General features: G+C 51.5%; 1 protein-coding gene across 1 annotated transcript in view; it reads right to left on the bottom strand.

Annotated features, from left to right (window-relative positions):
• LOC144133798 (xaa-Arg dipeptidase-like) overlaps positions 1 to 8,839 on the bottom strand; it is a 31,615-nt gene extending 22,776 nt beyond the window's left edge. Inside the window, exon 1 of the mRNA XM_077666895.1 lies at positions 8,731 to 8,839. Coding sequence (XP_077523021.1) covers positions 8,731 to 8,839 — 109 coding nt within the window. The remainder of the gene's footprint in view (positions 1 to 8,730) is intronic.
• Between the last annotated feature and the right edge of the window lie 8,014 nt (positions 8,840 to 16,853).

Here is a 16,853-nt window from a genome sequence, read left to right as displayed (position 1 = left end):
GGAGGTCGCACATGACTAGAACGCTTTACCCAAGCCACCTGAATTTTTTTATTGTGGTATTCTGTGCCATCTTAATTTTCCCTATTTTTCACAACCATCTATGTTGTGGTCGCACTAATTAACCTACTTGGAACATATAATCTGTCCGCAAATTAGCGTGCGCTAATAATAATGGTGCTCTCCACGAGCAATCAGGCTAGCGTGCACTTCTGTTCTCAGTTCATATGCCACATGCAAACGCACTGTAACTAGTAGAAAGAGCTCAAGTTATGTGCAGAGTTATAGAAAGCAATGATTCACTTCCGATTATATTCTTTAAAGTTCCGTCGAGGCACACAAAAACTGCAGTTAGGCACAGCTTTAGCCTAAATACACCGGACAAGGTCTTGCCAAATTTAGTGGTCTTCCTATCATTGTTACCGCTGCATATACAACTAGCTCAGAGTTTGAAGTAGACTGCAGAAAAAGCATTGCTTGAGAAATATTAATTTTGGGTCTTCTTTTGCGGTCTACTACATAATGTTTTTCTGAAGCGCTCCATTGAAACTGTATATAGGCGTTCCATTCAGGCAGCTTGATTAGACTCCTGAACGCATATATTCAATACTTTTCCACCATTATTATATGACGCAAATGTAAACTAGCGATATTTCTCATTTGTTATTCGTTTTGCGGCTTGTGTTATGCCTTACACGGCCTATTTTTGATGCGCATTTTTGGCGTCCTCGTTTTCTGCAAATTAAAACTGGACCTTCTGTTGTTTCTCGGATCCGCAACTAGGTCATGGCTATGGATTCAATTGGAGCTTTGCTGTTGCATAAACGGTACAAGATGACTAAAAACTAAAAAAAAAAATAATTCATGCTCGAGATACCAGAGAGCCTTTGGTGTTGACAACCTGGAAAAGTTTTCATTCTTCTTATGTCCGGACTATCTGTGTTAAACTTTTCCCCTTGGTGAGATTGAAGGTTGGGGCACAAGTTAGGTGTGTTTATGCCTCTTTCGCCTCTATGAATGCGGGTTCCACTGCGGGAACCTATTGTCTGCAGGTCGTAGCCATCGCCTCTCTTGAGCAGACTGAAGCAGGACTGACGTCTTGGCGCTTTGTCAAGTACCGCGTTCCCGTCTGCTCACTCTGGTAGAGTTTCTAATTGAATGCCGCACAACTTTTTAAAGTTTTATGGCGCTAATTTGCTACATTACGGCGAGCTATATCAGCCGCCCCGATCGCGACCAGCAAATGGTGGAGAGGAAACGCTTTGCAGGATTTAAATAAAGATTTCTTCTCTCTCCCTCACTGAGCTAGAGCGTGTGGATACGGTCTTGTGAGTCACGTGTCAAGGGAGACTAACGGAGTCCAGATATCGGCTGCTGGGCTCACGACACCACTACAGTTGCAGGATTTCTTTAGGTTCATTATATGATGCACGTTGACGGGCCGGGATTTATTTATTTATTTAGTTAAAATTGCTGCAGGGCAATGCATGGAGCAGGTTTTTTGCGTGCCATAAGATGGAGAATTGAGTGGGACCTGTGTTTAAACAATGATGTCCCACCCCATAGAACTTCTAGTCCAAAACTAAATGCCCAGCGTGGGTGCAGCAGCGAGGTAGGCCTTAGAAGCAGCTTTATTAGGAAAGCTAACGTGGTGAGCCTAGTACCGAACATCTTCGACTGCATCACAATTTCAGCATAGTGTCCACAGTGTTGCGAGACCAAAGCAATGTAAACACGCGAGCATACGAGGAAATTTAAAAGCCTGTCGGTAACGTCACACAACTGCATCGTTCATTGTAGCCTTTTACAAAATAGTTCAGACCACGCCCACGCCTGAGGTGCAGTAGCGTAGTGCTTAAAAAATCATGACTGAACCCTGCTCACCCTACACCTCCAGGATTGCAGTGATTGCAAAGCAACAAAAAATAAAAAGGTGGTAAGTATTAACACAGAGCGGATTGCCGAACACTTTGTATCACGAAGACAGGCTGTTGCTCTGAACGGTTATTCTTCGCAATATTTACCACTTACCTTATCTCAAGGCTCAGTGCAAAAAAGCTTTCATTTTGTCCTATATATTACATTTTGAGTTGGCACATAGGTAGTAAGTGCGAATTGTGATTCACAAATCTAGCAGGGTGATTTAGACATTATGGCAGACTGGTGTGTGCGTTGGTATATATGATAAAACATAAATAAAACTACTCACATCACTAAAACAAGAAAGTGCACTAACCATGCACCTAAGAGTTTTTTTTTCATTTTTTTTAGAGGCATTCTGCTAGCGTCAGCACTAGGCTTCTGGCGTGAATTGGCATACAAGTCATACATAGGATCAGAAAGAACTACGCACTTAGGATAATAGAAAGTAACCATAAAGACAAACGAGCTGCACGCCAGAAAGCAGCGAGCCGTATAGAAAACAAAAAAACACATTTTGCAAAAAGGAAAACATGAAAATCAGCATAAAGGCAATTTAACTTTACGGCACGGTCTCAAACAAAATACCAGCAAATAATATTGCTAACGCATTTCGACATTAAGGATGGCGCGCGAGAGAACGATGATACACTTGTACATTGAAGCGCACCAGCAGGTAACGCGACCAAGGAATAGGGAAGCCTCAGGGGGCTTGGCAACGTTTCAATAAGAGGACATGCCTTCCTCCAAGATAAGTCCTCATGTCGAAACGTTGGCAAGCGATCTAAGGCATCCCCTTCCCGCGTTCACATTGTGTTGTCAAGATAATCATTAACCAGCCCTCTCTCTGCAGGGGTCATACAAGGTATTCTACTGGAGAACCGCTCAACGAAAGAGCGATTCTCTAAAGAGATTAGTTTACCGTGAATATTGTTTAACCTTTTTAGGGTAACAGCAACGTTTTGCGCGCGGTTTAGTTATTTCAATGTAAAGTGTTTTATCAATTCCTAACTGGTTATTGTACAGCGAGTAAAGTTTCATCCCCTCCTGGTAACGCCTTGAGGTCCGGTTTTCCATTTCCATTTTGTAAGAGCTGAGCTGGAGATGCGTGCCATTCACGAGCGTTATAAATTAACCTTTGCGATTTATATTGTACCTTTCCCAATTCAGTTATGTTTGTGTGTATGTAGGGCTTCCAAATAACTGCAACTTATTGCGCACCAGTGTTTGTGTCGTCCCAGTGTTGTCTCAAGTCATTTCAAGAGCGCAATTATGTTCGAGCTCGATAATGTACATTTTGTCTGCTAAAAGAGTTCACAGGTAACTCAGTTTTTTCATTGCCTTTTTTCGACGTATCCTATGTGCTATTTCCATCTCTGGCCATTTGTAGTAATTAGTTCAAGATATTTTTAACTTGCACTGTAGGAAAAGCACAGTTTGTGAGGCAGTAAGTGACCTGTAGAGATTTTGTTTTTGCGAATTACTGCCATTGCTATGGTGTTCACGCGAGGGCGTTAGTACCGCCATGTCGGAAAAAATTGTCTGGCGCCGGTTCTGGCTATCTAAAGCCGAGAATTACCAATTCCGCATATATGGGCGTTACCCCGGTAAGGCTATCGCGTTGTACAATAGACGGAGCTTAAGCCCCTCTAGTTTTTTAGGGGTAATTTATAGCCATTCTTTATGTGGTGCACCACAGAATAGATATTTCGAGCATAAGCAAGGAATTTAAACATGGGAGCATCTTTTTTACATAACACCTACGGCGGAGTAAGCATGTTAACTTCTTCGGAAATAATGCAGCGTCGGTTTTGGTTTATCCCGGCGGAATTTCAGTCATTTACCAAGTTATTTAAAAGAGCACTATTTTAGTCACGTGCGATGAATACTTCGATATGGATGTGTTTGTATGGACCCACGTACATTTCAGCTGATAAGTTAATAAGAAAAAATTCAAAATATGGTAGTCAGGCTTACTCTAGAAAATAACACCAGGGAACTTATTATGAAAAAGAGTTCCGTAACGTAGAAAGTTTGGCCAGTTGGTAACTATCAAGCTAAAAACTACGCAAAAAAACACGAAAAAACACAAGGAAAACATGACAAGGCAAGAGCAGACTAGCAACTGATGCGTGGTAGAATAAACACCTCTCACTCTATGAGCATGCGCCAGGAAATGCAGCACAACATAAAAACCCAAATCAAAAACAAAACGTAGCTGTACGATAAACACGAGGAATAAACTGAGAAAAAAACAAGACAAAAACCTAAACACATCGGGTGACCGAAGCACGCAATCAGCACATGTAAAAGGCTACAACTGCATGAAAGCGCTACAACTTCGGCTGTCAGATACCGAGGAACTTCAGTTCTTTCTCCAGCTATAACAACTATGTAAAACTGACTGTAACCACTTCGCGCACATTTGTATGCGCTCCCAGACACCCTTCGAGCGTCTGGGGGTAGCGATCTCGGTCACAAAGGAGAGGCCCTCGACACAGCGTGGCAAGCTCAGCCGGAGACCAGCTACCAAGTGGCAAGGGGGTTGGTCGTTTGGTGCCCAGCTTTCGCCAGTAGCAAGCCAGAGAATGGGTCAGAGCCAAATGTTCACAAAACAAAACAAAGTTTATACAGCGAAGACACGATACAAAGGATTTCACTATCACTCGTACGAGCAGATATGAAGTGATTTACAAATACAAAGCAACTCATGCAAAGTAACAATCGAAAGAGATTACAATTTAACAGAACCTTTGCACCTAAAGTGCACTAACACATAGAGAGACAAACAACCAAAACACGAATTGTTTACCAGGCACTGCGATAGTCCGACGACCTGAAGAGCTCGACGGGGCCGTCCCGCAGGTTGGCGCCCGTTGCCTCTCTGGTCCGGGCTGGGCGAGTGGTGTTCTCCAGGGAGTCGAGCAGGCGGGCTTCTCGGAAGCTTAAACGGCGGCTCGGGCTAACAGACAGTCGTTGCAGCCCCGCATTTATAGGTGCAGCCAGCGTCTGCTTGCTCTTCGCGCCAAGGCAGGCGCGCACATACACGCAGCTTCAACTGCACAAACTCCTCCTCCTTCTCGCGCCGGGCGCGCGACCCCATTGGTCGAGCACGGAAATCACCGTCCAGAAAAATATAGGTCATTCTCGCCACGCTGAGTCTTCGGCGCAGGAGCGAAAGGAAGAGGGTATCACTTTAGAGCGGACAAGGTTTCCCCCTTTCCGTCGACAACGAGCAGAAACTTCTCCGACATTCTAGAGAAATCGACGCCGCGCGTGGCTATGTTTACTTTTGCGCCCCGCCGGCGAGCTGAGTGAAAAGCCCACGCAAGGTTTACGTGCTGTCCAGGGGTCCTTGCCCGCTGCTTTTTTTTTTCTTTTACCGCACGCGGGTGCGATTGCTTACACGCAGCGCGGTTTTTTCGAATATGCGCCGAATTTTGTGACACTGTTATTGCTGGAAAAAGAACTCAATTGCCTCGGTAGCTGTTAGCCGTAGTGGTAACGAAAGATGAGTCTATTTCTGAGAGTGGGTCGATTACTATTGGAGTAGTGCTCCGCTGAAAATTAGTTTTTGCCCCCTGAGGCTTCCGTGTGAAATGCACGGAAATTTTGGTGGAAAATCGCTACCGCAATTTTTTTTCAGTCTTCACTGCACTTACACGCCAATTGGCGGCATTAGAAAGAGGTCGTGACGCTGCCACGGGGGCCTAGAAGCCGGTCTGCGAAGTTAGGAGAAGTGACACGAGACTTTAACTGGCTTCAAATGGGCCTCATAGGCAAGACATGCTCTTGGTTTGGTTTGGTGTTTATTTTCAAAATGAAAGGGAAGCCAAAGCAAAAGGCAGCAAGCCTGACTAGGCACACAATCTTCAGCAAAATATGAGACAGACAATGACACTAAACAATATGACATAAACAAAGCATGAACTGAATCGATTTCGTGATAACAATTCGAGCCAATCAGAAAATACAAATAGAGTAGCAATGCGTACACTTGTTGCTAAGAGAAGACAATAATGCATGTGCATCAGTGACATAAATTTTATGCCACAGAACGTTTACACAGAAGCAAGACCACTAGTCAAACACATATATTACAGCGAGTATAGGCCATGAAGCTACACAAGATGCTCATCTACAGATGTTCTTATATATTTTTAAATACCTTCGAAGATGTAAAAAGTGCCCCTCTCGTGAAGTGTGTCTCATGACAAATGGCACCCAAAAGTTAATTTCTGTTTGCCGTAGTTAGTCTGAGTGACGGGTACAAGTTACCTACGTGTTCGCAGATGGTATTAAACGGCAGGCCTGTCTACCTGACAGGCCTGCCGTAATTGGTTTATTCATACAGCAGGTGCTAGCGAACTACTACACCAGTAGCGGTGGCTCAGTGGTTAGAGCACTCGGCTACTGATCCGGAGTTCTCCGTTTCGAACCCTACCGCAGCGGTTGCGTTTTTATGGAGGCAAAACGCTAAGGCGCCCGTGTGCTGTGCGATGTCAGTGCATATTAAAGATTCTCTGGTGCTAGAAATTATTCCGGAGCCCTCCACTACGGCACCTCTTTTCCTCTTTGACTCTCTCCTTTATCCCTTTCCTTAAGGCGCGGTTCGGTTGTCCGCTGAGATAATGAGACGGTTACTGCGTCACTTCCTTTCCTCAAAGACCAATTATTATTATTATTATTATTATTATTATTATTATTATTATTATTATTATTATTATTATTATTATTATTAGATCAGGCCTCACCCCAGACCTGGTTACGCAATTCCATCAACACGCGGAGTTTTTTTTTTAATCCGGTGGAGAATTGTGCAGCTCCCGGATTCGAGCCCCGGTCCTCTCGCACGCAAGGCGTACGCTCTACCTCTACGCCATCGCTGCATCTTCAATGCCATGGTGTGCAAATTCAAGCGAACATTAGCCCGCACCTTACGACAGGCCAAACCTCTCGACGTTTCATATAGAAGAGCGCTTTTTCGGCACAGCAATTGCAGCTGTGTAGTGCATACGAATGCGGCTAATACGTACTAATAGCACGCTGAATAACTAGCACCACCAAGATAACTTTTAAACTATTACTGTTAGTCTCCTTTTTTATTGATAGGTGTGTATCCCATCGTAAGTAATATCCATATCAGTTTTCAGAATTCCTAAACCCGAGTTACGCTCGGCACTGTGGTCCAACAAATTCTGCCTGCATGGCTCCAGAAATCCATGCACTTGAGAAAAGCTTGCAGGCAAAAGCGACCCCTCCAGTGCACGCAGCACGTCGAAGTAGCCGAATTTTTTTTTGGGGGGGGGGGGCCGTAGCGCCGACGGTAATTGCTTTTCATAAATTCTAAAAACTAATATGGATATTAGTTACAGTGGGCTACACGCCTTTCAATCGATAAGGAGCCTGATACTAATAGTTAATAAGTTAAATATTCGGTATTGGTTTTAGCAGCGTACTAATTGGCGCGTCTTAGCGGTATTCTGATATACTAGGACGCTTTTAACGCATGCCAAAAAAAGCGCTCTTCTAACTCAAAAAGCCTATTCCAAAAATTTACAGAGCATCTTAGGTGACACACTCGGTATACTGTATTATGTGTTCTGTAGTGTACTGTTTTCTGGTTGAGAAATGGTGGAGCGTTATCGATATAGTTTCAGCGCAGAGTTTATTTCCCAGATGTAAGGATGCGCTTCACCAACGCGTACATTTTTCTTTAATCCCTTGGCTTGCGGTCACTGCGGGCCTCCGGTATACGCTCCTCCCCCCCTACACGTGTGCCTCCCCCCCTACCCCCGCAAGCAGTGGCAAAGGCGCAGGAGGAACTGGCTGATTGACCACTGTGACGGCCGAAGACACCTGGCTTTGTTAAGCGCGCCAAGAAAGCATGCAAGGCGCACACAACGAGCACGTGGCGCCGCTTGGTCTCAGGCAGCATTCCCACTGCGGCAGAATGCGGACCACCTCGCATTCCGCGATGGGCCTCTTTTTTTTTCTTCTTTTTTGGCATTCTCGATGGCACCGAAGCGTCGCGGTTCTCCGCCGTCTGACATTCCTGCGGTGAGCCAGTGGATCAGTGGTAACGCCAATTAGCTGAAAAACAACTTTTCTTCCTTCGAGAGGCGACGTGCGGGTGCGGCAGGGAAGGGGAAAGCATCAAGCAAAAAGGACGAGAACTCCCCCCCCCCCCCCCCAGGGGAGAGGGTTTTCAGAATGTTTTTTGTATGCGTTTCTTTTTCTTTTTAGCCAAGCCCTGGGCTCGAAGTTGGGCCTAACCTCAGGGGCTGTGGCTACCTCCATTGGTTATCGAAGCTTAGGCCGGGACTCGATATATGACCGCCCTAATTTCTTTGTTTGCAAAAGCTTTAAAATTGCATGTAGAATCATTGGAGGGCCGTCTTGTCTAGTTGAGCTAGAGCCGCCGGCAGAATTGTGTGCACGTGGTTCTGCTGTGTGCCGTGGACTACAAGTGACACGAGTGCGCGGCAAACTTCACGACGTGAACTTCTGCGACATCGCTGAAGAACCTTTTCAGTGCAATCTAGTCATGTGCATTCTTGTCATATGCGTTTGTTGTCATGTGTTTTTCTCAAGTGCTGTTTATTTGTACCACCGACGACTTATGTCGTTTTTATGTCACTGTTTGAGGGACGAGAGTCCCTGCTTGTTCTCAGTCCAATAAATTTCTCTTGAAAGGCACGTTGAGCTTGAGGCTCTAACATCCACCAGCCTTTCGTAGTGTCAGTGCTGGTTCCTGGGAAGAACGTTGAGGCACCCGCCGTACGATCCGGACAGGAGCCTGCGCAGTGCTACGTTTGTAGGCCACCTTGGGGATCGCCGTCCTGGCGCCGTGCCGCCCGCCGGCCGCCCGGGAGCCGTTTCCTGATCCGGTGGAGCTGACTGGCGCTGCCCGAGCTGCCATCATGCCTCCTGCCGGTCCTGCTGCTGTTCCGGAGTTCCGGGCGCCTCCACCTACGCCGCACTGTTTCCTGTTCGTGCTCAGTGCTGACGCAACGGCCGACGACGTCGTCGACGGCCTGGAAGCAATAATCTTCCCCAAAGAGCTGGAAAGCCTCCAGCATCAAGGATGATTGAAGTTCTGTGTCGCCGTGCCCTCGGCCGCGGCGCCACAAAAGCTGCTAGCGGAGGGCGCCTTCACCGTGAATGGAACCTCTGTGCCTGTCGCCTGCGTCGGCCCATCCATGGTCGTCGTGACGGCGTTCCGAGTGCCGCTCTTCGTCGGGGACGCCGCGCTAGCTGCAGCACTGAGCGCCTACGGGAAAGTCCTGTAAATCACCCACCCTTCGCTCAAGGGACGCCGTCACGTAGGAAACGGCCAACGCCTCATCAAGATGGAGATGAAGCAGGCCGTTCCAAACTTCATGACAGTGCAGGGGCACTGAGTCATGTTCGACTACCGGGGAGTGCGGAAAGTGTGCTCCCGCTGCAGCCAGGATGGACACGTGGACGCGGCCTGCCGGACGCCACGGTGCGCCCGCTGCGACGTCTTCGGACACGATACGGCTGGGTGCGAGGCGACCTGCCGACGCTGCTCCGGAAGACACGCGACGGCCGACTGCCTTCGCCCGCGCTCCTACGCGGCGGCTGCTGCCTCCGGCAACGCTCCGAAGAAACCCGACCTGCCTGCGGCGCCCCAGCCCGAGAACCCTGTTCCCGCTTCGACGCCGAAGGAGGTTGCAGTGCCCGCATCGAGCCAAGACACCGACACGCCTGCTACAGAAGCAGACCATGCTGCTGAGAGCCAGCCCGAGCCGGAGCCTACCGCACCCTCGGGGGAGCAGTCGGCAGACACCGGGGACTCGACCGAGTCTGTCATGTTCGCTCCGAACAGCGACCTCCCGCCGCTCTTCACCTCAGGATCGTCTAGCGATAGCGACTTGTGCAATTGGGCGGAGGAGAACGACACAGCATCCTCACGCCAGGCGACACTCCGCCTGACAGGGGACCTCCGCTGCGAGCAACTCCCACGACCCGGCTTGGCGAACGCAGCAGGTGCGTCTCGACGACGACGGCGGCGCCGGTCGCCATCGGACACCCCAGACGAAGCCACCCTGGAATCCAAGGACCACGCCCTGGTTGCGCCACTGCCTACCGACACCGCCCTGCGTGACTCGGTAAGAGACACCACCGACCCGCACTACAACAAAGGGTCAACGGCCAAGCATGCACTATCACTGGCCAAAGACTCCGATGCCACTCCCGAAGGGGCCTCTCGGTCAAAACCGAAAAAGGTTGCGCGAGCGGACAACTCCGCCAATGGCGGAGATATCTAGAATTGTAAAGAGAATGTCGGCGGCCTGTTTATTCGCAATGGCGGCCGTGCATCTCCTCTCCCTGAATGTTCAGGGATTTCGATCACTAGACAAACAGAGGGAGGTGATGCACTTCGCCCGCACGCAGGGCGTCGACATTCTGTTCCTCCAAGAATGTTATTTCCGTGACCCACGTGATGTCACCAACTTTGCGGACCGCTTCCTCGCGCCCGCGTTCTTCTCACTCACTGACGCCGCTTCGTGTGGTGTCGGTGTAGTGTTTCTGAACGGCTCCCTGCGCTCTGGCGCGCACTGTACGTACGGGATCGACGGCCGCACGCTGGCCATCGATTTCGCGCTAAACGGCAGACGTGTCAGGGCGTTGGTGGTTTACGCGCCGGCACAACGGAACGATTCTTCGCAATTTTTTGAATCACTCGATTCTTTTCTCCTCGATACCTACCCCACTTTCATGGTAGGTGACTTTAACTGTGTACTCAACCCCTCGCGAGATATGCACGGCCCCGGGCAAGGTCGGCCCTACGCCGGAGCACGGTCACTGCGGGACCTCTGCGTCCAGTTTCATTTATCTGATGCATGGGTGTCCCAGCACGGCGACACCTTCGGGCCTACCTGGGAAAGAGGACAGTCCGCCAGCAGACTAGATAAGTTTCTCCCCCCTCCCCCGAGCTTGCGCGCTTCGTCACCTCTTGTAGTGTGCTCGAGTTCCCCAGGGCCACTCCGCGCATCTCAGACCATCGACCGCTGTCAGTAGTGCTGGACTTCGGCGGGTGCGCCCCACGTGTGAACACGTGGCGAATGGACTCCAGCATACTGACAGACGCGTCGAGCGTCGCTTCGTTAAAACGTGCGCTGAGTGCCAATGGCGCCCGTAGTGATTCACCCGTGCCCTGGGATGAGCGGGAAGCCGAGTGGCGCTCCCTCCTCATCGGAGAGGGCCGCCTACGAAGATCACGCATCGCGCGAGAACTGAATGAGACGCTGACGCGCATTCGTATCGAAAAAAGAGGCGCGCCGCTCACCTTCGCTATGAAGGACTATTTAAACCTGCTAAAGGTGCGGTACGGGATGCCGCTGCGGCAGTCGTCGCGTGCAGCGAGCCAAGCTTTCACCCAGGGCAGGCCCATAGCAGACCCCTTGGTCTTGCGCCAGGTACGCGCGGGCGCCCTCAGCGAAGACTCCCCCGCTTTAATCGAAGAGGCCGTCCTCCCCGACGGGGCCAGGAGCAGCAGCGCCACTGACATTCGTGACGTATTTACACTCCACGTGTCACAGCTGTTTGCTTCTGGCGTCGAACGGGAGGGTGGCCCGTAGTTTCGCGAGGCGATCCGTGAGTTTTTCCGGGACCTTCCCGTAATCCCGGAGGAGCTTTCGGCTCGCCTCTACGTGCCGGCGTCGCGGGACGAGCTCCGCGCCACGCTAAATGCAACGAACACCGCCTCGGCCCCCGGCCCTGACGGAATCCCGATCAGTTTTTACACGCGATTTTATGAGCTGTTAGGGGGTCACCTGTTCGACATGGTGAACAAGTTGGTGACAGATGGAGCCAGACCGGACTCCTTCCGGGAAAGCAGAGTCGTGCTCATCCTGAAGCCTGGCGGGTGCCCATCCGACCCGCAAGCGTGGCGCCCGATCACTCTGCTCAAAGCAGACTACAAGATCGCGGCGTCACTGCAGGCGAACAAGTTGAGCGCGACTCTGCCCACGCTCATCAGTCCTGCGCAGACGTGCAGCGTGCCGGGCCGCTCGCTGTTCTCCGCTCTCGCACTCACTCTTGACTTGTTCACGTTCACCTCGAGAGCGAGGATCCCGGGCTGCTTCGTCTCGTTGGACCTGGCAAAGGCGTTCGACCGTGTCGAGCACCGGTACCTCCTGGGAGTCCTAGAAGCCTTTGGCTTCCCTTCCGAATTCATTGAAAGAATTAATCTTCTTTAATCGAGGCTTACAGCCAATTGAAGTATAAATGGAGCGATTAGCGCTTCTTTCTGAATCTCTCACGGCATTAGGCAGGGATGCCCACTGTTACTCATGCTTTTCGTACTCTGCATCGACCCATTGCTACGTCGCATAGCCGACAGTCCATCACTACGCGGATTTCCCCAGCCTGGCCAAGGCCAGGTTAAGGTCTCTGCGTACGCCGATGACGTGTCCCTGTTTTTGCATGACGAGGACAGCTACGCGGCGTCTTTACGGCTCTTTGAAGAATACAGCGAGCTGTCCGGCGCCCTGCTGAACAGGGGCAGGAGCAGAGCGCTGCACTTCGGCGCATTCTCATCGGATCTGCTGTGCGACCTGCAGTGGGTCTCCGCCGTAAAAGTATTGGGAGTTCACTTCCTCGCGTCCGGAAAGGCGGGCCGAGAAACACGGACTCGGCTCAGAGCTACCGCAGAAAGACGCTTGACCGTAGCGGCGGCATTTCGCCTCTGTCTCGCAGAGCGCGCGTTTATCATCCGCTCAACGGTATGCGCCTCCCTAATCTACGTCGCCCGAGTCGCCTACCCTCCCCGCAACCTCACGCGACGCATGTCCACTCTATGTGGCTCGTTCTTTTGGGCAGGAAAGACGGAGACAGTAGCACGCGCTCTGCTCAGACTTCCTACAGAAATGGGGGGATTTAGCCTCCCTCATCTACCCACATTGTGCAGTGTCCTCGCCTTGCGAGGGATCCGCGACCTTGTCGACAATGCTGACTACCCGGGAAAGGGGCTCCTTGCCTACTTTCTCGGAACGTCGCGCCCCCGTTTCTTCTCGGAACACAGTATCGGCCCATCAGCCTTGCAGCCCCCCCCCCCCCCCTGTTTTTCCTGAAAGCCTGCCGTGCCCTCAGGTCTCTCACCGCAGCCCTGCCTGGTGTGGAGATATTCGCCACGCCACCCACACAGGTATGCGAGCTCCTCGCAGCTCGAGAAGCAACACCGGAACAATTGACAAGGAGAGGGCAGGCGCGGTGGCGAGACCTGAGGCATTCATCTCTCCCTGCGCAGGTGCGCGACTTTGGCTGGCTACGAGGCTGGCGGGTTTTACTTACGGCTGACCACATCGCAGCATGGGGCGTGGAACCCTCCGCCCGTTGCCCGCAGTGCGGTCTAGTAGAAACATTAAAGCATGCAATGTTCGAATGCGTAGTAGCCAGAATCTTCTGGCGGCTCATGTCACGCATGTTTAGGGCTCGTCTCGGCTCCAACACAAGATCGCGTGATCCATTCGTCCGCATGCTGCTTTGCGTCGGCGCATTTGTACTATGGGGGCAGAGGGGAGCTGCGGCCTTGCGCGGCCGACGACAAAGGGCCATGTACCCCCTACTGCAGTGTGTACGTGCACGCATGCTAGAGCAAGTATGCGAGGACCTTGTGACGCTAGAGGAGCACAAATTCCTTCGGCGGTGGTCCACCCGCTTTATCGATGTGCGTCGCGACCGTGTGGCAGTACTGACTCTGCCGTTCTAGCCGCCGGCAGAATTGTGTGCGCGTGGTTGTGCTGTGTGCCGTGGACTACAAGTGACACAAGTGCGCGGCAAACTTCACGACGTGAACTTCTGCGACATCACTCAAGAACTTTTTCAGCGCACTCTTGTCATGTGCATTCTTGTCATGAGTTTTTTGTCATGTGTTTTTGTCATATGCGGTTTATTTGTACCACCGACGACTTAGGTCGTTTTTGTGTCACTGTTTGTTTGAAGGGCGAGAGTCCCTGCTTGTTCTCAGTGCAATAAATTTCTCTTAAAAGGCACGTAATTCTACAGACCTAGACTCTAACCTCGGGTCGATGAGTAAGGTCTTGTCGAGTTTCTCTTTGTGCGATCTTTTCTTTTAAGTTACAGTTCGACTGTCTGTGTGACTCAACTTGTAACGCAGTTTGCCAATGTACATTCTGTAAATATATTTTCTTTTTGTCTCCATCATCTGGCATCAATCATCGTCTGCTCCTTCAACACCGTCGAAATAACGTTTGGAGAGGTCCTGTGGCCCTCCGAAGAAACGTAAAGAACCATCTTTGAATTTTGTGGCGCAGTCACGACAGAATTCGGCACCCTTCCAAAAGCAAGCAAGAACACCTCGGGGGGCAGCAGCAACCAAGGGACGGCTGTGCGAGCCACCTTCGAGGACGACCAGTCAAGACGTGACATCCGGGCTCTGGGATACAACCTGCAGCGACGCTGGTGCCGGGTGAGTGGGATTTCTCGCGTCTGGTCGAGGTTGGCTTGGCTTTTGTTAGAGATTTGAGGGTGCAGGCGTTTAGAATCTCGAGATGCATGCCGCAGCGAGATCGAGTTCCCAGTATGCTTTTGCAGATACACTCGAAGTTGAAATGTGGCGGCTCGAATTAGAAGAAATTGAAATGCAGCGGCTCGAATTCGTATTCGAGCGAAAGAAACTTGAAATATTGCGGGAGGAAGAGAGAATAATAAGGGAAATCAGGCGGCAGCTGGAGGGCGGCAGGCAGGCTTCCGCTGCGCCCGACTCAAAGGCGCAGCGCAGGTCAGACCTAGGCCCGGTTGGCGTGCGCTCTACCGTAGGCGGCAACTTGTCTTGCTCCCAGCCAGAGGCACAGAACGAGCGCCGGCAGAACGTTAGCAGCTCATCCTAGAGAAGAGCAGCGGCTCGCGGCGCAAGGCCGCAGGCGCATTCGAAGAGCTCAGTGGCAAGGGGTGCAACACAGATAGAGGCCGTGACAGCACTCGAGACACATCATGGAGGCGGCGGGCAGTCCAGCGTTGCATCCGTAATTAAGGAGCAACGCCTAGCAGACCTAGGCCCCAGGGCATATCCCACTAGTACGGTAGATAGCGACCCTTCCCGGCATTCGATGAATGAACAAAGTCAGGACGAGCGGAGTACGCTCAGCACTTTGCAGCGATCGACAGCGACTGACAGCGTAGCTCCCCAGGCTCAGCTCGAGCAGCCAGCGTCACTAGAAGACGAGCTGAACTGCGCAATCAGCGCAGTGGCGCAAATGGAAAATCGCGAGGAACTGGAAGAGGGTTCGGAACTATTTCCAGCGATGCCGACCCACCAGTTGCCGCCGTCCTTTGCAAAGAAAGTCGACGATGATCTAACCGCGGTGAGCGCGGAAGAGCAAAAGCCAGGAGCGAAAGCGGGCACTCGGGAAGAGAGCCTCTTATACCCGGCTTGTCGCTCAAAACCTTGCAACGAAGGGCAGCCGTCGGAGGTTGGCGGGAGCGATGCAGACTCCGCTGCCGGCGGTTATGTTTATGCACAGCGAGCTGATAAGGCAGAGGGAATGTGCGACGCGCCATCACTTGAGATCCGCGCCATAATTCCAGGAGAGCAGAACCAGATCGGGCAAGAACGCGGCAGCGGGATACCACATGCACCAGAGCACCCTATTGTGCTGCAGCGCGAAAAGCGCGGCGAGTGCGCAAAGTCGGTGGGCCGCCGCTTTGCACGTGAAAGCCAGAACGTAACCCTTGTCGGGTACTATGATAAACAGCTTTACCAGGCAGCATAGACTCGCGAGCTGCCGCGTAAGCCGCGCACGCCGTACCGCAGCACCGGAAGCCTTGCGATCCGTATTTGGGACAGATCGCGAGGCATTGCCAGGCCAGCCTCGGCCGGAGTGAACGTTCCCGCTCACCCAACGGGGGACGTGCACGGAACTGTTCAGCGCCGCCAACAAAGACATTTGCACGTCAGTGGACTTTGGTGTGCTTCGTGTGCGTGGGTGTCTGCGTGTAACTGTGCTGTGCGATTGTTAACGGACTTGTGCGCTGCTACCAAATTGTTTTTTTTATGTTTGTGTGTTGCGTGTCATTTATTCTGATGTGACATTTTTGTGCCATGTCCGTATTTGTATGCCGTCATGTTCCAGTGTTGTGTATTCCTTTCTTTTTGTTAGTGTGTGTAGCTATTACCAACGCACCAGCGGATTTGTGTGCCGGTGTGGCAAGAAGTTGTTGTCGCATGAGAAGCTAAGCTTGCAAGCTTAGGTTAGTGCGGCTTTTATTTGGTTTTGCGTAAATGAGCGGACTCCAAGCTCATTTAGCATCTTAGGGGAGACGTGTAAGGCCGCGCTTCACCAACGCGTATATTTTTTTTATTCCCTTGGCTTGCGGTCACTGCGGGCCTCCGGTCTACGCTCCCCCCCTACACGCGTGCCCCCCCCCCCCCCCCCCCCACCCCAGAGGAACTGGCTGATTGACCACTGTGACGGCCGAAGACACCTGGCTTTGTTAAGCGCGCCAAGAAAGCATGCGAGGCGCACACAACGAGCATGTGGCGCCGCTTGGTCTTAGGCAGCATTCCCACTGCGGCAGAATGCGGACCACCTCGCATTCCGCGATGGGCCTCTTTTTTTCTACTTTTTTTGGCATTCTCGATGGCACCGAAGCGTCGCGGTTCTCCGCCGTCTGACATTCCTGCGGCGAGCCAGTGGATCAGTGGTCCCGCCAATTATCTGAAAAACAACTTTTCATCCTTCGAGAGGCGACGTGCGGGTGCGGCAGGGAAGGGGAAAGCATCAAGCAATAAGGACGAGAACTCCCCCCCCCCCCAGGGGAGAGGGTTTTCAGAATGTTTTTGTATGTGTTTCTTTTTCTTTTTAGCCAAGCCCTGGGCTCGAAGTTGGGCCCAACCTTCAGGGGCTGTGGCTACCTCCATTCGTTATCGAAGCTTAGGGCGGGCC

This window comes from Amblyomma americanum, chromosome 5, assembly GCF_052857255.1.
Source record: "Amblyomma americanum isolate KBUSLIRL-KWMA chromosome 5, ASM5285725v1, whole genome shotgun sequence".
Taxonomy (NCBI): Eukaryota; Metazoa; Arthropoda; class Arachnida; order Ixodida; family Ixodidae; genus Amblyomma; species Amblyomma americanum.
The sequence above is the reverse complement of the archived record's forward strand: the minus strand, read 5'-3'. Positions and strand labels throughout refer to the sequence as shown.